At 31.8% G+C, this 26,466-nt stretch overlaps 2 protein-coding genes across 8 annotated transcripts in view; both read left to right on the top strand.

The window, feature by feature from the left end:
- LOC131840989 (uncharacterized) overlaps positions 1-15,383 on the top strand; it is a 71,486-nt gene extending 56,103 nt beyond the window's left edge. For 2 of the 4 annotated variants that reach the window (XM_059189208.1, XM_059189209.1), the window contains exons 2-11: positions 2,414-2,479; positions 3,160-3,298; positions 8,860-8,990; positions 10,231-10,340; positions 10,682-10,827; positions 11,145-11,352; positions 12,311-12,355; positions 12,442-12,492; positions 14,525-14,641; positions 15,124-15,383. In XM_059189208.1, coding sequence (XP_059045191.1) covers positions 2,414-2,479; positions 3,160-3,298; positions 8,860-8,990; positions 10,231-10,340; positions 10,682-10,827; positions 11,145-11,352; positions 12,311-12,355; positions 12,442-12,492; positions 14,525-14,641; positions 15,124-15,328 — 1,218 coding nt within the window. In that variant the 3' untranslated portion in view covers positions 15,329-15,383. Of the gene's footprint in view, positions 1-2,413; positions 2,480-3,159; positions 3,299-8,859; positions 8,991-10,230; positions 10,341-10,681; positions 10,828-11,144; positions 11,353-12,310; positions 12,356-12,441; positions 12,493-14,524; positions 14,642-15,123 lie in introns of those variants that run through there. The other 2 variants (XM_059189211.1, XM_059189210.1) reach the window with 2 other exon arrangements.
- A 3,179-nt stretch (positions 15,384-18,562) lies between these two features.
- On the top strand, positions 18,563-23,893 carry LOC131840990 (tumor protein p63-regulated gene 1-like protein). Of its 4 annotated transcripts, none has more exons than XM_059189212.1 (6): positions 18,563-18,877; positions 19,601-19,817; positions 20,762-20,938; positions 21,402-21,530; positions 22,642-22,775; positions 23,297-23,893. In XM_059189212.1, the coding sequence occupies exons 1-6, from the start codon at positions 18,676-18,678 to the stop codon at positions 23,497-23,499; spliced, it is 1,062 nt and encodes a 353-aa protein (XP_059045195.1). In that variant the 5' UTR covers positions 18,563-18,675; the 3' UTR covers positions 23,500-23,893. The 4 variants fall into 4 exon arrangements, with proteins under 4 accessions (XP_059045195.1, XP_059045196.1, XP_059045197.1 ...); XM_059189213.1 differs by having other exon boundaries at positions 23,300-23,893; XM_059189214.1 differs by having other exon boundaries at positions 21,402-21,503.
- The last annotated feature ends 2,573 nt before the right edge of the window (positions 23,894-26,466 follow it).

Consider the following 26,466-nt stretch of genomic DNA (forward strand, 5'->3'; position numbering starts at 1 on the left):
TGATTTAAGATATTTGTTCCGTAAATAAAAGGATATTTCATCAGCAGTCATCAAATAACATCAATTTGAATGAGTTCGACTTTCCCAAGTCGATTATTTGGGCAATATTTGTTGCTATATTTTTACGATTAAATACAAAAATTCTATGTCGATTTGCGGTCTACACGCTACGCTCGTAACTTTGACCAAACATCACCATAAAATTTAAGTCATCTCAAACAATTAAAATTGAACTTTAGTATTAGCCGCTTCAAAGTTAAAAATTCCAATATTTTTTACGATTTAACATTGTAAAGTCATTGTCTTACAGTATTTCATTCTATGCAAATATTTCCCAAAGCCATCAACGATTTACGTGAAATCCGTATGAGTAATTCCACAAATGGATTATATTTTCCTTATGCGCGCTTCAAGTTCAATATTAGCCAATTGTAAATATTAGTTGTAGATAAATATGGAATGGTGCACTCTACTGCGCTAACGGTAGGTTGGAAACCCTGTCAGGAGATGATAGTTTAGTAAGATATGTAACCTTGAAACTTCATAAGCGTATCAAAATTTACAAATAAATACTTGAAACTATTCGAAAAAATGTCTTTGGGGATATTTAGAAACTGAGCGCATAATTTGTTAGTTGAAAGATATTTATATTCACTAAAATTATTTTATAATATGCATAGCGCAAAATAAGTTCCAAATTAGATTATGTTAGTACATAAAAATAGGTAATTGAAATAAAAATGACTGATAAATAAATAAAATAATGATATTTATTAATAATTATGTCTAGATTTGTAAAATTATTTACAGAAGCATAAACAATCAAATATATTTTTTTGCATAAGAGGGAAAGAAGAGGGTGAAAGAAGTATAATGATTGTTGTGCCCACCACATTCCTGGCAAAATAAACATTCATTTCATTTGGTGGAGCAGGTGGAGTGGCACTACTAGTAATGGAGTATCGTTTTTTTTCTGGATGATAGTGAAATGGTACATCCGCCTGCTCTAACAGTATACGCTGGCGAGACATCATCGCTGGATGATAGGATGAGCATGAAGTTAGGTCAATTTGTCCATCGTCGGGAATTCGAGTCGATCTGACATGGTGTCATCGACATGACCTTGCTGGCAATAGGGTTACCCACTGCCTGCAATGTGTATTGTCAGGTATATATCATTACTCATAATTCCCTCAACCCTGGGGCCGCTAGTAACAGTCCTCTAATATCGACTTTTTTTTTTGTATTGATCCGTAACAAGATATACTATACTATGGGTAATAACAATGAAGTATCACTGCGAAGAATAATACTTTCTTTGTCAATATTAATTTCCAGAATACGATTACAAAATGTACCAGCATAACAAATAATTTAATTCCATTATACAATAAATAAGTAATAAATGACCAATTTGTAACACACGTGTAGTTAATGTGAAACAAAAATTTATATAACATTTTAGTGTTAAATCTACAAATAAGATCCGTGTGTAGATATTTCAAAAAGGCAAATAAATTTTCGGCCGATCGCAACCAACGTCGTTTATAAGACGTTTATGTTCTTCGAGACCGATAAAATCACTCTTTATTGCTTGGACAGATGTGAAATGTACGTAAGCTTGAACTATCGGATATCGTGTGTACCGTTTCTTATAAATGTGTCTTGATTATATATATTTTCGCGCCATATTATCTGTGACATTCAAGGCACAATCTAGGACCATTGCGAGTACGTGTCAATCCATTTCACATCTACTACGAAGTAAATAACATCTACAATAGCTATATTTGTGAGATAAAGATAGCGTAATTATGTATTTTAATCCGTTTACTGGTTAATAATATACATTTTATTATAGATAAGTAATTATTATAAGCTAAGGAAGCTAAGGCAGCTACTATAAGTAGGTATTAACTTATACTTATTGTATCTATAAAGATTTTTAAGAAGGTTGAAGAATATATACATTATTAAATTTGTATATGTTAATTAGGAAATCCTTCCGCGTAGATATGTAGTCCTTATTACAGTATCCAGTCCTTATTATAATAATTTTTTTATTAGAAAGGAATCGTTCTAAAATTGATACAAATTAGCTACATACCTCTCTCGGGTGCATATTAAAACTGATAGGTGTAATTTATATTATAGTTCAGCCAATCTACCTTTACATGTATTTTAGTCCTTTACGCGATAAATCGGAGAGAAATATAAATTCGTCTAAAACAATAGAATATAAACACATAAAAGTTTTCGAATAAAAATTTATTTTATCAAGCAAACACAAAATTAATTGAAAGATTTTTTACTTTGACTTAAGAGTCACACCATATGTATTTTATTTAATAAAAATTTATTTTATATTCTGATTACTACGTTACAGTAAACATATTATTTTTATGTTTTTCAGATGGAAATGAGGAGATACAAGTCGAGGGGTACATCGTTCCTAACATATTGGATATTCCTTTTACAAGTAAGTTTATGTTTAAATGTAAATAAGTGTGCTTTTTTGAAATGCAGTTATTTTTAGTGGTTTGGTATTAAATTTTGTAATTTTATTATGTAATTGGATTAGCAAACAAGCTGACGGCTCACCTGAAGGAAAGTTGTAATTATACAAAATAATACAAATATTATTCCTGCCATATTATAGTACACAGTAGTACTACATTTTTGTAATAGTACTATATAACACAGAAAAAATTAATTGAATTTTCGCATGTCTTTATCCTGTAACACATAAACGTTTTAAAAATGATCTGTTGTTTCAGTTGTAAGTCGTCATACCAAAAATTAATAACTATTCATGAAAAATAAATTAATGAAAAACAAATGTCTAGCTATATTTTCTGTCTAATTTATATGTACTAACTTAACTACTTTACTAACTTAAAAAAAACTATTTTTTTTAATCAATAAGGCGGTAACTTTTATAACAGAATTTTATACATGTTTTATAATAATTGTTATACGTTGCTAGTCCTTAGGACAATATTTGTCATGCGTTGCTATTCCTCAGGAGAAAGGTGTTGCCTTTGTACTGAAGAATTACTCTGCTATACGAGTATCTCCGTCTTCAAACTTTGCTTTTGGCTCAATCAGAGAGATGGTGAACAGTCTACGTAATTATGATGAGAAATGTCTTGGCTGCAGATGCTGGAAAGCGCGCGCCGCGGTGCGGAAGGTCATGGCCGGCTGATGGATCCCCCAGCCAGAAACTCCATGTGGCGGTTCGGGTTCCCCAATCCAGTCAACTATAACGACAACGAGCTCTTCTGCGGCGGGTATGCCGGTAGGTTTTTTTCTATACCACAAACATAAACTCGTACAGAGCAGGAGAGAGGGGTTGCTTTGTTTGGATGGTTGATGATGATGAAACAGTGCACGACGCTAACGGTTTATGCTGGCGGGGCTCCACTGGAGGATGATAAGATAAGCATGAGGTTAGGTCAGTTAGCCCATCGTGTCAGCTCCTGGTGAATTTGTCAATTGGATGATTTTCGGGGGAAACCGCGTGGAGGTCGCAGTACATTGCTAACTATGGGGTCAGTAGGTCACATTACTAACAATGCCTGGTTAATTCTGGGTGAATTCACCACGGGGCTAACTGACCAGGTTTTATGGTCTAGAAAGACCATGAAACCTCTTTCATATATATCCTCACACGTATAGTGATGTGTACTATTCACAGCATTTGTAATCACAAATGCTGTGAATAGTATATGTTATGGTTATTATTTTCCAGTCATGTTAACTCGTATACTATTCCAAATGGTATGATTATAACGAGTATCAGTACCTTGTAGGTATTAATACTCTTGTATAATAAGAATATACATATATTCGACGACCTAGCACACCGCCTTACTTCCGATAGTCGCGGGTTCGATTCCTCTCACTACACAAACATTGTATTCATGAGTATGATTGTTTGTATCGGTCTGGGTGGTGAACAATAAGGCAGTAAATTAAAAACAAAACTCTTTCAAAACAATTTCTGCCATGTGTGTTTACTACTCGTTTTACTCTTCATACATGAAATCAGACTAAAATCCAAGTAATCTAGTACAGTTCACTATTTATAATACGCGACAAACCTCGTAAAAACAAACGTCACACTATTTTTCTTGCCTTCTTGTTATCACTCTCAGTGTATATTAATATTTGCCAACTAGCTTGCTTGTTTGTGGCTAGGGTTGCCAGAGCGCCAAACCTAACAGGCCAAGTTTGAGGATTTTGTGTATAGTAATATAGGTACATCAAAAAAATATTTATTTTTATTGTTACCACAGATCTTGTTAAATTCTAATGAAAAGCAATTACACAAATAAGTCCTATGTGCCTGCTGTTACTTCAAAAAGCAAAATAATCTAAATACAACAAAACTTCTCTTAAAGTGAAAAAATAAAAATTATTATTTATTTTACATTAAAAATATTGTAAAAATTCTAACAAAAGCAGGACAAGTCGGACACCGTTTATTTTGGCCGGACACGGAATCAAAGTCTGACTATATCCGGCCTCATCAGGACGCCTGGCATTATTTTATCCGGACACGCATTGAAAAAGTCTATGTCCGGATTTATCCGGCTGGCAACCCTATTTGTGGCATGTGGTGAAGATGTTAATGCAGCATCAACATCCGTGTTGTCTACCGACCGGTATGTCACGGGGCATTATCCTTGCATTTTGAACAATTGGGCAAACATTTTTTGTCCTGTACTTACACATTAAGCTAATGAGCCGCGAAGTCAACGGCTTGAAAAGGAATTAGGGTCAGCGAACTTAGCTTTCATTACCTATTCTGTACCCACTACTTGTAGAGATAGACGTTACGTTTATAAACTAGAAAGGAGCATAACATAGCGAATAATTGAAAATTTTTTTTCTAATGAAATATTAATTTTAATTTTATTATTGATAGAATTTTATAACGACATATAATATGTATAAAAAATTGCAGGCCGAACGCACTGGACATAATCTTACTAATATTATAAATGTGAAAGTAGGTATGTTTGTTACGCTTTCACGCAAAGATTACTAAACCGATCATCATGAATTTTTGTACACATGTTCTTGGAGGTATTAGAATGAACTTAAACTAAGATGACTAAGACTTTTTATTTAAAAATAGAATATTTTTTATAAATAATAAAATATTAACATTTTGCTACTTCAGCGCCATGTACCTAATGAAGTTATGCGTGCGAAGCCGTGGGTAAAAGCTAGTATTTAATATTGTTAAAATCTATTAAGGCAGTGTTTTTTATTTAATTTCGTGATAATCTCTATGGCTTGGTGACAGTAACCCTGCCTGGTTATATTATTGACATAGTTATGTTTTTTTCTGGTTCCATTCATTGCGTATCTCGGGTCTGGGTGTTTTTTTTTATGGATAATAATGGAATGGTGCACCCGCCTGCGCTAACGGTTTACGATGGCGAATGGAGGATGATAAGATGAACATGAGGTCAGGTCAGTTAACCATCGTGACAAATTCACCAAGAATTTATCACGATGGTTTCCAGGGGGAACCGCGTGGAGGTCAACCTGATCTGAATGCACCATGCATTGCTAGTAATTTGTTCATTAGTCTACATTACTAAAAATCCCCTCCCCCCGGGTCTGGGTGTTGGTGCATAGACATAAATTATTATTATTAATAATAACAATATTCCTGGAAAAATTACAGAAGGTTACTTAGTCCTGAGCTAAGCAGAGCTTGTGTTATGGATAGTAGAAAATACATATATAATCTACATAGAGAATATGTAACAATACAAAGTATCATTCTCCTCGATTCCTTGCACTATACAAACAATAAACGTGTGTACCGTGCGTGGAACCCGCGACCATTTGAAATAAAGCGGTATGCTAAACTGCCAGACCATCGACGCCGTCAAAAGCAGCAAACAAAGTAGTTGTGTCATTTTCTACCAAATCCACGAGATGTGGGCGTGAAGATAAATGTATACTCGTACTTATTTAATTATAGAGAAGATTGAATGAATTATTGATAATTAAATAATTGCAAATAATTCTTTCAATCATTACTGTACTGAACAATTGATATGAATAACATTTTTTACGTTAATACCTATAGAATACACCCACTGAGCAAGTCATCGCTGAATACACACAGAACAATACAAGCAAAGCCAGAGAAAGCCGTTTTTAGTGATTAAAAAAAACATTACACCCACTGAGCAAGTAATCGCTGTATTCAGCGCTAATACAAGCAAGCTAAACAAAGCCGGCGAGAGCCGCTTTATTTGATTAAAAAACATGTAAAGAAATAGGTTTTTTATTGTTTTTATAAGCAGCCTCGTGTCAATACGTTAGTTGTGAAGCCAATTAAGTAATCCCAGTGAGTATTAGGATTTTTTGCTTCTTTTGTGCGTGATGTCTCTATACATTTTTTCTCCTTTACTGATTCTCACGAAGGCGCATACTAAAGAAAAAAATATTAGTTATGCCCGCGGTTTAATTCGCATGAAATTTATAGCCTATATGTAATCCTGTTGTGTAAATTACATTATTGTGAACTTCCTCATAATCCGTTCAGTAGTTTTAGCGTGAAAGAGTAACAAATTTCCATCTATCCATGTATGTATCTTTCCATTCAGAAATTCTAGCGTTTATAATATTAATAAAATATGTACTAATATCATTAGATATCCGAGTATCGCCATTTTTCATAATTTTTCAATGTAAAAGTATATTAACGAATGAAATAACTGTAATTGTTGTTTATTAGTTAAAAAATCGAATAGATTTTTTTATAATTCTATCAAACGAATCTATTTATTAATTCTATTAAACTGCGATCTTTTATAATGTCTTTTTTTGTTCATAATGGTTGAACTCTAATGTGAAAATTATTTTACCTTTAAATGGGTATAATGAATGATAATTGATAACTAAAGGTGCACTCGACTTTTGACATTATATTATATATTTCTAAATATAAAACGTAAGTTCTAGAATAGTATATACTGTTTTATTTGTAAACCGATTATAATTCCACAAATATTAAATTTTGAGTGAAGCTTACTACGATACATTAAAGAAAACTGCACCCTAATCGATTATGCCATTTCTAAGATTAGCGCACACACACGTACATAAAAACAGATAAAAAATTTAATAATAAAAATTCCATTTATTATGAAGCTCACTGTTGCGGCCTGACATGACTAGAACAGACAGACCAATTGACTAGACACTCATACGACAGATATAAAGACGGACGACAAGGAGCTCTCTTTTTTCATAATCGACGACAATCTTCACGGTCGTGCCGACAAGCAGACCGTTCACCCCCCAATAGTAGCTTTTCTCATATATTCTTATATCTCCCATGTAATTTTTTTTTCATATTTTTTTCACACAGCGCCATCTAGTCCCAAGTTAAGCTAGCTAAAGCTTGTGTTACGTACGTAAGTATTAGATAACTCATACAAGTACATAGATAATTTTTATTTTCGTAAATACATACATTTTATACATAGAAAACACCCAGACTGATACAAACAATCATACTCATGAATACAAATGTTTGTGCCGTACGAGGAATCGAACCCGCGACCATCGGACGTAAAGCGATGTGCTAGACCGCTAGACCACCGAGGTCGTCAAGTCGTTGTTATTATGTGTATAGATTCATACTTGGCTGTTATGTATTTTTTATTAGAATAATTCCTTTATTTGATTTGATTAATATCTAATAAAGTACAATGACGAAGCGTGTTTTTTTTCAAGTAATTATTAACCAAATCATCATCGCTAATCAACGAAGGTGAATGATCGCGAAATGATGAATCTATTGTGTTATTACGACTTATTAGGGTCTGTGTAAAGTTCTTCATCATTGTATCTATATTTTTTGTTTATGGTTTCAATCACCATACGTATAAGTATTATTTGATTCGTCCTAATTTATTATTCTCGTAATTCTTAGCTTATCTCCTTTAAGTTTAAAGAGATAAATAAAGGCGAGATAAAACATTACAAATAGTATTTATTTATTATCATTACAATAGTATAACATTTGCTTGATATCCTCAAAAACCAGGTTATAACCTTAGATAAGGTCCCATTACAAAGTAGCACCACAGGTGAGATAACATTACAGATTATTATTAATACCTAGAGGAAGAGATAGAATCTGATTGTTTCCTACTAATTGTTAGTTGGAAGAGTAATCATTTACTTCAGTATTGCATATTTATACTATTAATAACATGAAAGTTCGTAAGGATGCAAGTATGGATGTTTTTCATCTTATTAATATTATAAACGCTCCTGAAAAATTACGACCTCGGTGGTCTAGCGGTCTAGCATACTGCTTTACGTCCGATGGTCGCGGGTTCGATTCCTCGCACGGCACAAACATTTGTATTCACGAGTATGATTGTTTGTATCGGTCTGGGTGTTTTCTATGTATAATATGTATGTATTTAAGAAAAAAAATATCTATGTATTTGTATTAGTTACCTAGTACCCATAACACAAGCTTAACTTGGATCTAGATGGCGTTGTGTGAATTGTCCTGAGATTAAAAAAAACGCGAAATATGTGAGTATGGATTGATAGATGGTTGGGTGGATGATGTGTTAGGGGTATTAGACATTTGATAGAATATTTAGATCGTTTTTTATAAATACACACCTAATATACATAAGAAACGATCAGACCAATACAAACAATCATACTCATGGATACAAATGTTTGTACTATATAAGGAATCGAAACCACGACCATCGAAAATAAGGCGATGTGCTAAACCACTACACTACCGAGGGTGATAATAAAAGCATGAAAGTTGTTTAATATTGTTGGTATGTCCAGTCCAGTGGGAGCAAAATGGTGGTAAATGTGGCGTGTGCGGAGATGCGGATCATCTGACGATACCGAGGCCGCACGAAGCTGGCGGCATGTACGGGAAGGGCATCATCACCAGGCACTACAGCGTGGGACAGGTTAGTGACATCGTTCCACTTTATGTTCTTACCCAAATAGGGAATAAGCAATTATTATATCATCATCATTACCTGCTTCTTTCTTATCCCTTTCGTAGGCGACCCCAATGACCCATTCATTGGGGCACAATATTATAAATGTGAGTGTAGGTATGTTTGTTACCCTTTCACGTAAAGACTACTAAACCGATCATCATGAATTTTTGTACACATGTTTTTGGAGGTATTAGAATGAACTTAAACTAAGATGACTAAGACTTTTTATTTAAAAATCGAATATTTTTTGTAAATAATAAAATATTAACATTTTGCTACTTCAGCGCCATGTAATGAAGTTATGCGTACGAAGCCGTGGGTAATAGCTAGTATTTAATATTCTTAAAACCTATTAAGGTTGGTGTTTTTTATTTAATTTCTTGATAATTTCTATGGCTTCGTGACAGGCAGGCAGTAGGCAGGGTTATGTTATTGACGTAGTTATGTTTTTTTCTGGTTCGATTCATTGCGTATCTCGGGTTTGCGTGTTGGTGCATAGACAAATTATTATTATTAATAATAACAATATTCCTGAAAAAATCATAGTAGGCGACCCCAATGAATGGGATAATGCTTAACCAAACGCTTAACCATTGGATACTGGATGAGCAAACAAGTGTACCAATCATTTGGCAGTCACTGTACCCTTTTTCAGGATAACTATCGACATTTCAAGTTTTTAACTACCTTTAAATCTATCATACATAGATTAGGTAAATCTATATTTACTAAGTTTATAGTTAGAACCAGTTAGAACCAGTTACAACCAATTCTAGTTCATGCATCTGTATCAAACATTTCACAGTATCGTCATCATCATCATAAACATGATTCTGTATTATTACCGACTCCAAACACAAGACCAAACTGAAAGAATAAACTTACAAATAAAAAAATATTTTTTCAAACCAATTAATAAGTGAGAAATACTTATTTTTAAACTTTCGTTTAGTATTAATTATCTGGGGAGAAGTATATATTCGTACATTTATTTGCCGTAAAATTATTCGTGTTAAAACCCGTTTAACTATAATAAATGAGGAAGCTATGAATAAACAAACTTTTAAAAAAAATTGCCGATTTGAGATACTTCTATTTTTTGGAGTCGGTTTAAAATGCGGTACCTATATAAGAAATCTGAAAGTTGATCATAGTTGTTACATACATACCAACATACGTTTGCTATATCAATTGTTTTCTTCAGGAAATAGAAGTTGAAGTAGAGTTGACTGCAAACCATCTTGGGACCTTCGTAATGAAGCTCTGTCCAAACAATAATCCTAAGCAAGAGGCCAGTCAAGAATGCTTTGACAGGTAACCAATTAACCCTAGACATAAATAATAAATAACTCTAGACAATTTACTCAGCGCCATCTAGTCCCACGGTAAACAGAGCTTGTATTTTGTGTACTAGACAACTGATATAAGTACTTAGTTATTTTATTTTTGTAAATACATAGATAATACATATAGAAAACAGACAAATAATTATACTCATGAATATAAATGTTTACACCGTGCGAGGAATCGAACCCGCGACCGTCGGAAGTAATGTAGTGTGCATTTGAATTCATTGACATAAAACTATCATCATCTGTTATTATATTTTGAAATCCTAATTAGATATTGATCATTATTTCTGAATGTAATTTTAGGTTTCCTCTCTTTATATCTGGAACTAGAGAAGATAGATTCCTGATTCCTTTGGACACGGAGAAGAAGGAAATATTCAGGTACCGTGTAAGGTTACCACCATATGTCACGTGCACGCAGTGTGTACTGCAGTGGACCTATTATACAGGTAAAGCGGTTTTCATTTTGCGCGCGAAATTGAAAGTGCTCCGGTTCTGTGTTCCAATTTGTTGTTTTTTTTTTCAAATATATTTGTACTGTCTTGAAATATTAATTTAAAAAAAAAGCTAATTCGCGCCTCACATTTGAATTGGCCGTTCCCGCCATTGTACAGTACAGACTCCATCAACTGCACAGAGTACATTATAAACATCATAGATTAATTATACCAAAGATTATATATACTACAATTTTAATATTTAGTACTAAATAATATACTATATAATGATACACTAACCGATTTATTAATATTGACCCTAACTACAGGTAATATGTGGGGCATTTGCGCCAACGGCACGGAAGCGGTAGGATGCGGTCGCTCGGAGACATTCCGGAACTGCGCTGACATCACCGTGGTGACCAGCACTGGTGGAGTACCACCAGCCTTCATTGGAAGCAACTTGAGGGACAATCCATACCAACTATTCTACAGAGATTACAGTATGCCCCAAACTGTATACCCACTCATTGTCAGGTATAAGACTACGTTTTGGTTACACCTAATAATATATTTGTATTTTGTACTATATTTTCAATACTATGATTTGTATTTGGATTATCACAAGACATGTATTATACAATAATACTAATACTTCTTTATATATCTATGTTATATTTATGCACTTTATAGGGACTGATTGATGCTACCTGGTATTTTTTCTAAGTACTTGCGTTGTTTAACTTAGCTACATAAAAGACTGTTTGATTATGTACCAAGGATGCATAACACATAACTGAAGTTTTATTGCCATACTATACAATATTAAGGCCTTGAATTTCAGATTTAGCTTATATACGTGAAAATATAAGTATTAAGCTAAGAAAGGGAATAGTCCTTTGCATTTATATTTACGTTAGCAGTATTGTAATGGATCGCTGGACTATATGGATGTCTAAATAAAAACACGTAGAATATGATAGTAAAATATATTGAAATACAGTTGCGAACTATTGAAAAGACAATGAATCAATAAAGTGAAATATATCAAATAACATGATATAAAAAAGAACTGTTCTAAAAGTATAAATTTAAAAATAATAAACGTATCAAAAGAGTTTGTAGCGGTCGGTCACCAACAAGTATGACTACCATATTATAGTACTATAATCCAATAGTATATAATAATAATAATAGAGTAAATACCAAGAAAATTCTTATAAAATAAGGTAGGTCAATGTTCTTAATATTTCAGCGTGATAAAACACTAAAGTAATATTAATTTTCGTTGTCAGTAATCAATCTGTATAATTCACATGTTAAAATATTTGGATTGAATTATAACTGTCAATGCGTAGACAATATTTGTCGAAAATATAAATAGTCCAATAGACATTAATGCTGATAATGGAAACTGAAAATGGTGAGTTAAGTAGGTCGTTATACTTTTTAATAGGCTTAATCAGTCTCTATATTTATCTGCTTAATATTTCAGAAAAATACATTACGATGCGCAGAAGGCACCTTTACATGCGATTAGGTAACTTGCGAATAAATATAATATTGTTTCTATCGACTTGTTGTGTGAATAACGCGCACTATAATTTTTTAATTAATTTTTTTCAGCAATGATATATCTGACACTGAGGAGGAATTTACTGAACCAATTGTGATTAGGTATAACATTTATCGTGTTTCTTGAATGGTTGAAGGTATTGGTTGTCTACGGGCTACGGGGTAGTGAAGATTGGTTGCGTTCTGTTGTGAATAATTCTTCCGGAGCATTATAGATATAACGGAGTCGGATTGATAGAACATCGCAATCCAATGGACTACTGTACCATACATTCTATTTTATTTTGCGAGTTAACTGTAATTATTATACATAGTATTATGTGATCGTTAATATTTAGGTACATAAATCGTAAAATAAAAACGTACCACTTTTTTTATAATAAAATAAAACAACTGCGTTGTTTGTACATTCTTCTCGATTAACTTGCAATATTATTGTTATATAATCATACATACAAAAATTAATATTGAAAGTTCTTATAATTAATAAAAATAAAATAAAATATTTGTAGAACTACACAGTAAGTTCTAGAAATATATTTAAATGTTACAAAAAATATATTTGTTAAAAGCACATATTTGTTACAGGAATATAAATAATATTTGTGTAATCAATATGATTTCATTATTTAATGGATTTATATTATTTTCTTGAGGGCTTTGATAAAGCTTGGAAGCCCAATGTTGATTGTTCGGCGTTTGTAGTCTACTCAGTCAACTCTTAGCTTCGAAGTTATATCCGAACTCTATTCAATCTATGATACCTCAATTGTACGTATAGATTCAATAACGGTCGGAATATGATCACCAATAGAGAAAATCGTAACGCTTCCAGTAGCAGTGGTCAAATTTCCGCACTGAATATTTGTGGTCTCACACAGGCTAATGGTAGCGGAATTAAACGAAATAAAATCCATTAAGTAATGACCATTTCATTACTTCCGCAAAATAACAGATAATTCTATAAACTCTATACAATCCGATTTTGTTACTATAACAATTGCTCTTGATTTATGTTGTGATGTGTACCCATTAATTTGTGTTAAATAAATGTAGTAAAAGTAGTTATGTGACTAATTTTATATGTATAACAACCATATAAATTGTAATGACTAAAATTATTTATATCCCCTTGAAATATCAAGTACATGTAGATTAGTACCATGTACATATACCTATATAACAGTATTTAACTATGATTTTCTTAGATACTACTGACCAAGTAAACTATTAGAAATGTGACTAACCCTTTTATGAGCACTCAATTTAATCATTTAGTCCTTAAGGAATATAAAATTTACCAAAGTTATACAAAACTTCTGACTACCTCTGTCTCAACAGTTTAGCCCAGCAGTAAAGCAGTTACTTTGTAATATGCGTCGTTTGGAGGGTGTAATTATATATACTTAGTGTTATGTCTAAGAACCTTATAATTCCTCCGGAGTACCAACGTATGGGTGTATGCTTGATAGTCATTTCAGTTAGGTATATAAAAAATGTTTGTATGATATAAAATTATTCATTGGTGGAATAGATATATTTAATTTCTTTCTTAATAAAGTAAAGGCGTTTCTTTGTTTCAGATATTATTTATAGTTGCTAGTATTTTAGTAATAAACAACGAAATTATAGTTTCTAAAAAAAATTGTACAGAACGTTAAATTTGTATCTAACATGTTTAATGTTTGATTATGGTTAAATATAGTATATGCTGATGGAGCTCCAGTAAGAGACAATATAGGTGGATCATATCGGGGTTTTTCTCTGATTGTGGCGAATTTATAAATCTGGTATAATTTTTCAGAATCTCTAGACATTTTTTTGGTCACGGCATCACGCGTGAATGGCTTAAACAATTTCGCTTATTTCTTTTTGTTTATTATTGTCAGGAGAAGGTTCTTATGAACGACAAAATTAAGAAATTTGCACAGAACATTACGTGAATTAACATGGTCGTTAAGTTTTCTTTAATGTTTGCCTACTATGTACAATGTGTAGAGTCAATATTCATAGTTAAGACAGGACAAAGTCTGTCGGGTCAGCTAATATACGAATAAAAATTGCTTTCCAAAATTTAGACTGACGTCCAAACAAGTAAAGGCCTTGATTTAAATACTTAATTTGTAAATTCCAGGGACCAGGTGTGTGTGCCGACTGATAGCTTCCGCGTGATCCCTGGTATGCTGAGCTGGTGCCAAACCAACTGCCTTCGATACCCGCCCAATTGTCCTGTGGCGTTATGTCAGTGCCCGTAAGTTACTTCTAAACCTATGTACCTACTAGCCATAGCAGGTGTATATACTCTCTAGCTTCGCGTGGGTTGACGGCGTCAGTGGTCTAGCGGTTTAACACACCGCCTTACTTCCGATGGTCGCGGGTTAGGTTCCTCGAACAAAACATATGTATTAATTAATATGATTGTTTGTATTCGTCTGGATGTTTCCTATATATATTATGTAGGTATGTATTTAGAAAAAATGTATTTAAGTATTTATATTGGTTGTCTAGAATCCATAACCGGCCATCTGCGAAGAAGCCAATTACAGGACTCGGTCATAATATATTCTGTGTCCGATTCGAATAATCTGAGAGAAGTCCTATAATTGATCTCACAGATTTTGACAGCTAACAGTTAAAATGATAACACAAGCTCAGCTTAACTTGGGACTAGATGGCGCTGTGTGAATTGTCCTGAGTTATTATATTATTATTATAGAATATATGTATTTTCAGGCAAGTGTGTGAAGCTATCGGAGAGCTGGAAGGTCGCGATGGTGCGGATGTGTACTGCATGGACCAATGCATCGTATACCCTCCCAAGTGCCCCAGCAATCGGTGTCGCTGCTACGAGGAACAATACGGCAGATTCACAAAGATGAGATCAGAAAACCACGTCACTCTCGATAGAGTTTTTTACTACGCGGGTAGTTCGAAATAGACGTGATTGTTACGTGAAAATCCTATCTTAAAAAAAAACTATGTTGAATGTTCAAGCAGGAATTATCAAATCAAGGCAGTCGTGAATGTAGAGTTGATGCTATTATAGCTAATTTCTGATTATACCTGACATCATATCAAGTTTCTCGGTATATTAAAAATTACAGTGACTTTTGTATAATATTATACTTTTTTTATATTGCAGTTCTTAATAATAATTATATATCTACATACCTACCTCTATGACGAATAAATAAACACTTTCAAATTTTGTCACACTAAATATTAATAATCGGGATATTTGCCATAATAAAATTATTTAATAACTCCCGATATTTCGACGCTGTTAAATCAGAACCGTCGAAATATCGGGAGCTCTTAATAGTGTTCGAATAAATAAAATTACCTATTACTACAGTAACTATTATACAATATTTTGGTTTTTATATAGCAGTTATTCATAATTATTATATTTAGATATTTTTTTTACATTATGTAATCGGGATAATTACACTTGTAAAATGTCAAGTTGGTTTGTTAAAAATGGACCAAAATATAACCGATGGACTGTATGCGTAATATAAATCAAACAATAGATAAACAATGTTAAAGATTTGTAATTAAGATACGTGAACAAACGGTTGTAAGGCAAAAAGTGTCAATAAAAATATATGACAATTCTATAAAGAAAATACATTAAAAATTGGCAGAAAAATAAATATATAAAAATTTGCAAAGAGTTTGCAACAACACTGATAATGTTATTTAAGAGTTCCCGATATTTCGACGCTGTTAAACCAGAACCGTCGAGATATCGGGAGTTCTTATATAATATTATATTCTACGATAATAGTGTACGAATAAATAAAATTATCTATTTGCAATTACTGCACTATTACTTGATATAATATAATGGAGTCGGTTGATGCTTGCTTGAACAACATATGTGTATATGTATGTAATATTCATACAATTATGTAGATATTCAATAGGATCAAGTTACTTAGATGAAACGCCAATTTACTATTCCTTCCTATTTGTATAAATACAAACTATATATGTATATGTAATTACATAAATTTCTCGTCTATTTTTTATGTTATTTATTTATTTGTATAAAACATATCTTTTAAACAGAGTGTACCATAGATACAATAATTAAATCCTTTTAAGAAATTCGGGGTCTCGTCTACTGAATGAAACAATCAACTTTAAATATACAGTTATGGTACCTACCTATATCATTATATAGTATAAAACAAAGTCGCTGTCGTTGTCTGTCCGTCCCTATATATGCTTAAATCTTTAAAACTACGCAATGGATTTTGAAGCGGATTTTATAATATATAGAGTGATGCAAGAGGAGGTTTATGTATAATCTATGTACACCCTTGCGAAGCCGGGGCGAGAAGCTAGTATACATATAATTATAACGTTTCATCTGGCCCGAAGTATGTATACCTTTGCCATTGATAGTGGTATATAAATTTATTGAAATTACACTGTGGCCATTTTCTTTTTAAATATTGTACAAATGTAGAATATTAATATAAGTCGTATTAGTCTTATTTTATAAACCATTGAGGTATTGTGTAACGCTAATGCACTAAAAGAAGAATATAACAAACGGTGAAAATAGAGAAGAAAATTTTAAAAATAAATTTTCATAGTATCTGACTACTAGCTGTGTTACTTGTAAGTGTCGGAAAGCAAGATACTGTATAAAGTGGCTCTATTACCACAATTGAGTCCTGGCAAGTGAGCTTCTTTAGTTGTTAGCACTTACATAATAACTCAATGTAATACATAATATAAATTAGTGAAATTTTGTAAAATATTGAAAATATTAACTGGTGCCTTGTGATAAATAATTTTATTAGAATTATTTGTACACCTCATGACTGTAAGTGCCTAAAATATTACGCCATACGAAGTATTTGCTTACAGGTTTTTAAATGATAATTACGGACTTATTCCATGTACCATTTAGACATTTTTGTAAAATAAAGTAAATTTATTTACAAGTGCATTTTATTAGTCTGTGCCAAGCCTTACGGCTTTATGGGAAGACTCGTGACCTACCCATTTTTATGTAACTGAAAATTATAAAAATAAAGCTGACGTCCCACATGATGGTGAATGGTAACTCTCGCATGAACAACACCACGACATAGGGGGGAAGGGGATTGTTATTAATGTGGACTCATTGACCCCATTGCTAGCAATGTACCATGTCAGGTTGACCTCCACGCGGTTCCCCCTGGAAATCATCGTGATAAATTCTTGGTGAATTTGTCACGATGGGCTAACTGACCTGACCTCATGTTCATCTTATCATCTTCCACTGGTGCCCCGCCAGCGTAAACCGTTAGCGCAGGCGGTTGCACCATACCATTATCATCCATAAAAAAAAAACACCACGACATAATGTTATCATGTGACGCCCCTAGTATCTACCATTCATACATAGTCCCGCGTCGCTTGTGTGCGTAGTAGGTATACGACGTCCACAGACGCAAAAGCGAAAGGGATGAAACGCCATCGCCAATTATTGAAAATATTTTATATACACAATATACATGTCATAGTTGACAAGAAGGAAATACAAGTCTCCAAAAACAAGTATTTAATTAAACTTTTCAGTATTTAAATTCGACTATTTCAAAAATTAATTAGTGAAATAAAAAATATTAATGTATTTTGACAAAAAAAATATTTTTATAGTCGCCGAGGTATAGTCGCTTTATTGGTATAGTCGCCGAGGCCCTGCTCATGTAGACCATATCGGAGGAGTTTTTTTTCATAATTATTACCGTAATTTAATTATTAGTACTGTATCTTATTGCCTTATGAGAGGGGTATCTCTCTCATAAGGCAATAAGAAGACGCCGTCGAATCTGTAGTTGTATTAAGTCTACTCTTTGGTTAAATCCAGTACCTATCTGAGTGAAATGAGACATTTCTAGATAAATATAAAAAAAAATTGTATTTAATTTTTTTCATATTATTCATTATAAATAAAAATTGCTCTTTATATTATTAAAACTATATGCAACCAATATCCTTTTTTTATACTTATTTTATAGTTAACATTTCAATAATTTATTGCTGCTTGATATTAGACAGGCGTTTTTTATTTAGTAATTATTCCTTTGATAACAGCACAGAAACAAACCTAGACTCTCTAATTTGACAATTAATTATTGACATCATTTGACATTGACGTTTCGTTATCAGTGTAATATACGCATACAGTGAATTAGACTCAAATCGGTCGATTATTTTATTTATCTTACCTATTTCTTAGTACCACAAAAGAAGCGAATTAAACAAATAATCTTGTTAACAATGAGTGATTTACTAGACGAGGATGTGGAATTCCGCGGAGGTACCTTACAGTTATCAGCCGACAACGTCAATGCAGAAAATGCGGATAATAATCAAAACAATACAGCGGAAAAAGTGAATAGAAATAAACCAAGATCATATGCAAATTCTTCTGTTTTGTCTGGTGCTGATTCCCTATCGTCGTCAACGTCATCCTTTGCTGGTACAAAATCATATATATATTATAATATTTAAGAAAACAAAACAAATGCTTCAAACCCTACTCGTAATATTTGATTATATTTCTTTTGTTCTCATACTAAAATTCTATATTTGTACTCAAAAGCAATTTAATTCACCTTTTTATAATAAAATTCAATGTCACAACAGTTACATTAACCTATGCCTAATGGTAAAAATAAAAAAAAGTTTTTACCGTGGAATCTATGTAATGCAGTAATAAACATGGACTTGCTGCTATTAGTAAACTAATATGTAAATTGGAATTTCTTAGTCAGTAAATTAGAGATATAATCTAATTTACTTACTAAGAAATTCCAAATTCAAATATTTATACTGAAACACAATTCATATCCTATGTCTAAAAGTATAATTTTCAATTGGCATTCTTGAATCACCCTCACTGTTAGTCATACAATTATAACAAATACAAAATTACAAAATTATAAACAAATTTACTATACTTGAGTACACTATTTAATATAACAACCATTAATATTTTACTTAATAATAATATTTTGAACATACCTAATTAACATTAAAAAAAATACATAATATACACACAATATGAAAGCATACATATATGGGATAATCTAGAATAGTTCAAATAATGAGTGACACTAATACTAGGATATTACATCTTACATAGCTGCCAGTTACTTGTGCTAAGACTGCAAGTTTATTAATAAAAATAGTATCATTTTAGATGCTAGAACAGATGAACAAAGAAATGAGGGAGCTGCAGCTTCTTCAGAGTCTGTGAAGACAGTATACCCTCGTTATGATGTGCCATTTGATAGAGAAAACATAAAGGACTTCTTTACATTCCGCAATGGAGTGGTGGAAAATTCTATACAGGAGTGTATAACTGCTTTATTGTTCCCTGAAGATGGGGAATACTTGGGCTCCTGGTTATTAACTGAGTATGTATTTAAGATAATTTTTATAATATAATATCTTTACTAGTATTAAAAAAAATATTAGTTGCTATCTGTTCCTTATATCTTTTAAATTACAGAACAGATTTTGATGCATATTTCAGCAATAGATAAGAGTAATACAAGAGAAAGGTTTATATGTATAAGACATGTGGTATAGTATAGAATAAGCTGCAAAATTCAAAGATTTGTATTGTATCTGTGTGAAGTCAGGATGGCTCCTATTATAATATAAGTGTTTATTGAGGCATTATACATTATAAAATTATGTAACTGTCTGTATGCCACTAATTCGTAAAAAATATATTTAATATTATGTAGGTAAGAAACTCATAATGTTAAATAATAAAGTACTGCCAATGTCATTAAGGAAAATTGTATAAAAATGCAAACTACAATGCACTACAGCTCTAGACTATTGCAGTATGATTATTGTAAATAGAAAATAACCATCCTATGTCTTTATTTATTAGCACATGACACATAGAGAGGATATGAGATATAATAATAATAAAAATATTTAGCACATATATTCTTTAACAAATATTATTGACATTAAAATACATTACTATTCTATGCTAGTTTAAATTAAATTGGCAGTGTGTATTATACATATAAATACACACACATATATATACATAGACACACCAATAGAATAAAACAATTAGAAACCACTACTATAAAATATTTCTTAGAAAGGTTCAGCATATTACTGCATCTAAAGATACAGCGCTGATTTTCATCAGAGGCTAGAGAAATATGTCATGTTAGATTGAGGATGAGTCAGGTCTCAGTTATAATTTCACTGCCTTGTTTTATCCTGTAAAGCAGAACAAAGCAAACCATGTGATAGCAAAAATATGTGTTACATATTCTCTATAAGTATATTGTAGGATATATTTATTAATTCTCACTTAAAATTTTTACAGAATAACATTGTGGGATAATGAAAAAGAGAGAATTGTTATCTTAACATCCAGACTGGTAATGACTATAAAATATGACTTTATTGCAATGAAACAATTGGACTTCAAGAAAACGTACCTAGATGACTTGGATACTATAGTTATTGGAGAGTTAGTTTACCCGCCATCGTCTTTTGTACCGTAAGTAATAGTTCAATTTAAAATATTATGTATACACTGGGTAGACAGTGTTTTTAATTTGTTTTTAATCCATATTCCATTTGTAAGTTGTTAAATTCAGATTACTTATGCCTATGATTTTATGTATGATTTACATATATTAATATTTTTCTCTCGAAATTGTAAATCATATATTAACGAAAACCCTGGACAATTCACTCAGCTCCATTTAGTCCCAAACTAAACAGCTTAGAATAAGAAATATTACAGCTACTAAATAACTGGCAGAAATATTTAAATATTTTTTTGGAACATTCATAGGAACCACCCAGATCCTTACAAACAATTACAACCATGAATACAAGTGTTTGTATCATGCGAGGACTCAAACCCGTGACCTTTGGATAGTATAACTTGAGGTCGTAAATAAATATAGTTAGTAGTAAGTTAATGTTGGTACTGAATTAGTGCCCATCATCTGCAGTCGACTTAATGGGATTGCAACTGGAGTCTCGACGGTAGTTAAAGACTGCGTTATAGACCGCCTGTGCAGGAGGCCTAACACCGACAACGAGGACACTAAACTGTTCGATCCCAAGTATTTTGAACCTAGGTACTTTCTGTTGCAGTAGACGCATGCTCAAACGTTACTTTTAGTTTTTTTTGCAAGCTTTGTGGTGCTAGATCTAAACAATTGTTGCACCAATTTTACCTGCTGCATTAATTATACTGTAGGCTGGATGTTTCACGTTGTTGCTTACTTGCACAGTTAAGAAAGTTGTTTGTAGTTGATGTGGAAAACGGCTGTTTTAAGAATATTGTCATTCCCATTGTGATTGGAGCGGAATCACTATACTATAAAATTATATATTATTATGTATATATTCCTAAAAGGCTTCTAAGGAAGACAAGAGTGATATGAAATAAAAAATGGTATCAAAGTAATTATAAACAGAATGGTGGACAATTTCATAGAGTTAGGCAATTGAGGAAGGGAAAGAGCATGCATTGTACTCCATGGAATTTTGCGCTTCGCTCCCACTTTTTATAACTATTGAATTAAGGGCTGGGGGTGTGAAAAGAGCATGGTTTATGCTGCATGGAATCTTGCGCTTCCATCCAATTTTTCATATACATGGAGTTAAGGTCAGGATGTATGTATCAGAGGAATTTTGAACTTTGCTCTAACTTTTAATAAATATCGAATTAAGGTAGGAGGAAAGGAAAGTACATGGATTTCTGTACTCACTCCAAACTTCTATAGCAAATGGGAATGGTAGGGCGCTAAAGGCCCCTACCTCCTTGCTTTATACCTGAGTCATTGCTAAATACCAAAGATATAAAAAAAGTACTTTGTAGTTATCAACCATTACTCAATAGTGAGATTAATGAACTTTTGCCTTTTAATATAAATATTATGTACAATATTAATATTACAGAATATGTAATTACAGTATTTTTATATGCAGGTAAAAACTATTACAGCAATAAAGGTAGTTTGCTTATTTAGTTATTTATTATAATTAGTAATAACTGTACAAAATATATTTTTATTTATGCTAGACGTTTTAAACGATTTCTTTTGCCTAATGATCAAAGGGAATAGAAGAAGAAATATTACTAAGTAGAAGTATTTTTTATCTTTTCACTAGTTTGCTTTACCAATATCAGCTTAAATAAATTATACATATAAATTCTATATTCTTTACACTTGATTCTTTAAGGGAGCGTAATCTTCGAGGCGTTCGTCTAATGTGGAATAAAGGAGAACCCTTGCCTCTGAAGACTGTGTGGAATCCCTTCAGCCAGGACGTACCTTTCCTGACATTTGCTTCACATCCCATTTACTGGCATAAAGGTATGTATGTATAGAACATTAAAAATCTATACTATTCTTATAAAGACTGAGTAGATTTTGGTTTACACCTAAAGAATTAAATTCCGAAATCACTGCACCGATTTTAAAAAGTCAATCGCTGTTTTAAAGCTACCGTTACTCAATACCATATATTATTTTAATTTATATAAATACCATATATTGTCATATATTTTAAACGAATCCGCGCTTCATTTATACAATACTTGCTTAAAAGAATATATTTTGATTTAGTTTACTTCTCTATTATATTTGTATGGGTTTGTTAAATGATAATTAATAGAGATAAATGGTAATGTCATATATTACATTAAACAACCAGATTTTTTTTTAATTCGCGTACTGCCTATCCGGCCGAATAGTAGTTATCCGGTATTGAGGCCGCCGGATAGGCCCCATACCGGATAGTTACCGGATATCCGTTTCATCTCTAATAATTACTTAGTATGTAAATATACATATATTAAGATATAAAATAAAACATATGTTTCTCGATTTTCAAGAAGGCGGACCAGACGAAAAAGCGACTTTCGATATGGAGATATTTGCACAAAAGCTTCAAAGAGCCATAGAGACTATGCCCTCGTCAGCTTGCTGCATCCACCATTCACCAATAGTGATACAGAGCTACGTGGGTGTAACGTCAATGCTTCATAACAAAACTAGTATGGGCTTCTTCAAGGTTAGAGGGAAGTTTAGCTTTTAATGCTGGTAGGGCGGCGCCACTGTCGCTGTTGTTAATAGTGATTGGAGCATTTTAAAACTGCTATACAAGTAGATGAATCATATGGACTTCATTGCATTACAATAAGGTGCATATTGTTCAACTACTTTTGTAGTAGGAATTTAAAAAGAGAGCAGAATTTAACGATGAAAATGGATCTGTCCACACATTAGGAGTAATGTTCGGTTCAGTTTGAGGATGGCCTTTGTCGTATAAAATGATGGTCTAACCAAAGTGAAGCCTACTAGCTTATGTTCACTAGTGGTCATTCAGTTTCAGATTAAAATATATAAGAGATTGCACCTACTTTCGGTGCCTTAATTACCCATAATAGCACCTATGAAATTATAAATTTCGAATTATAATTCTTAGTAAAAAACAAATACTATAGATCATTGTTAAGTCTACAAAATATAGCACGCTTCATTTTCTTGTTGTGTCTATGTGTGTGGATCGTTTGTTCGTTTGTATTAGATACTAAAACGTTTTCTGCTATTTCTCTAGAATTGACCTTCATGGAGTTTTAACTAAGGATAAATGGAACAAATTAGTAATATTAGAGCTGTTAATTAGGAACTCATGACGCTATTTGCTCCAATACTGTTTAATTTAGTTTTAAACATTGTTCAACTGAAATTTGGTTCTAGATTTGAACTCAGTTTTGAGTTATGTCATAAATTGTTGATGTGGTTCAAAATAGTGTAATTTTTTTTTGTACATATAAACTTTTTATTATGTATATCTTTACAAATGGTTTTTGAGTCTAATACCTCTCTTATATCATTGGACTAAATTCATCGTAATAAGCTATAAGTGTAATAACTGTGTGTATAACTACTTTGTTCTCTATGCATCGTTTACATGAAAATGTATTTTATTCTAATAAGAAACAAGGTTCGGGGTCAATTGCACTGTGCGAGATATTGATGGCCATTCCGTTATATGTAAGAGTTGTTTCTGCATTATTACTTATAATCATTATTTAAAAATACATTTTTTAAAAATGTTTTATTGCATATTTAATACATTAATTAATTGAAACATATTTTTCTAAAGAATAGCTTGTGGTCTTGTTGCTGTTATACTGTGGTATCGTGTATTTTGAAATTATAATATTGTGTTTTGAATATGACTAACGGTTTCATCAACGGCGACACATCATATCTAATGATAATATTGACGCGCTGCAGTTGTATAAAAAATCGTAACAGTCATAAGAATCCTTTACTTATGCATACTAATTTTAATAATAATTAACTTTTAATTAAATAAAGTACGACAAATAAGAAATATTCAGGTAATATTTTGATGTAATAAATCAATTATTACACGTATTTATTTATTCATGACATAATATTAATTAATATAATAATTATATAGTATTGTAATTCTTCTAGTAACTTCTAATTGGAGGTCTGGATAAAGTTGATAAAAATAATCCAATAATACTATTGAATTTATGAATGTAATGGATTTGAAAAGTGCCCAAAATTATAACGCATTGTTATTAAAATATATGAAGGTATTAAAAGTACATTTAGTCTGAAATAGATACAATATATATATTAAAAGTTTATGTAGCATTGAATGTTGTTCATATTTTTATTCTTATTTTATATTAGGTATAGTATATATATATATTATATACCTGTATTATATAAATATACTATATTATAGGTATATATACCTACATGTGTATAATACAAAGGATGAACGCACTCCTATTTAGGTGGAGTATAATTCTAGATTGACAATAAATATATATTCTGAATATATGCGGCCCGCCATGCATTTCACGATTGGGATATTGAATTCATGTCGTGACAAAAAACCCGTAGCTACGTCTGACGTTTTGCGATAAGCCTCTGTTTGTCCTTGTGGTACAATGTGTCGTCATATTTTTTAAGACCCCTTCAAATGTTAAAATTGTAACAAACAAACTACACGAAGTCGACAAGTCGACGAAACAACAGTAAGCTACACTTTAAAATTCATAATATTTACATTATGGGTATTATACATAAATAACGACGAATACTAAAAGGTGAATAAAAAACTAATACAATCCGTTGCATATAATACTTGTCGTTTATCTCAAGAGATTATAGAGCAACATCCGCTCAAAATAGGGGGGCGATTTATCTGTATTAATGGCTGTTACATGTTATAAACATGAGAAGATATTAGAAATGTAGATTTTGCATTAACCGTTGTTATTGAACTACTCAATATTAAACTATAATATATAATAAATGTAAATTTGACATTAATTTCAAATATAGGTACGCTTATGTTAAAATACCTTGTGTTAAATAAGTCTATATGTAGTATATGTGGGAAAGAGAAGAAAGTACGTCGTCTCTAACGTACACTGCTGGCGTCATGCGGGCATTGAGCTGTCAACGGCGAGTGAAACAGTGTGTGTTTGAGAGTCGATAATTAAAGTCGAAAATAAGACAGTACTGTGTATATGCTAAACTAGTTTGTTAATTCTTGTTTTTAAAACAATATTCTTCTTCTTTCTTCAACAAAACTTTACTTCAATTATAATTAATGAAAATAATTAATTAATCTGTTTGTCAAAAGAATTAGACTTAGTCATTTATTATTGTTTTTATTACTGTAAAAGCCATTGTATTTATATGGGCCTAAAAAGACTTATATTTGCTGATTAGTACGCTAATGTATTTTATAATTGATTTTTTACTTAAGTTTTAAGTTAATGTATTTTATTTGAATATTGTGATTTGTGTATTTATATTGGCATTAAAAAATAATAATAATTAGCATTATTATAAATCTAAGTGTATGCGCAATTACTTAATATTCTGTAAAGTCATGAGTAATAAATGATATACTTAAACACTTTTGTACCTTGTCACAATAAAAAATAATATTAATTTAATAAAAATTGCCAATATTACAAAAATTGCAAATATTTCCCCGTGA

The sequence above is a fragment of the Achroia grisella genome, unplaced genomic scaffold, assembly GCF_030625045.1.
Source record: "Achroia grisella isolate CSIRO2021 unplaced genomic scaffold, CSIRO_AGI_Agris_v1 utg157, whole genome shotgun sequence".
NCBI lineage: Eukaryota > Metazoa > Arthropoda > Insecta > Lepidoptera > Pyralidae > Achroia > Achroia grisella.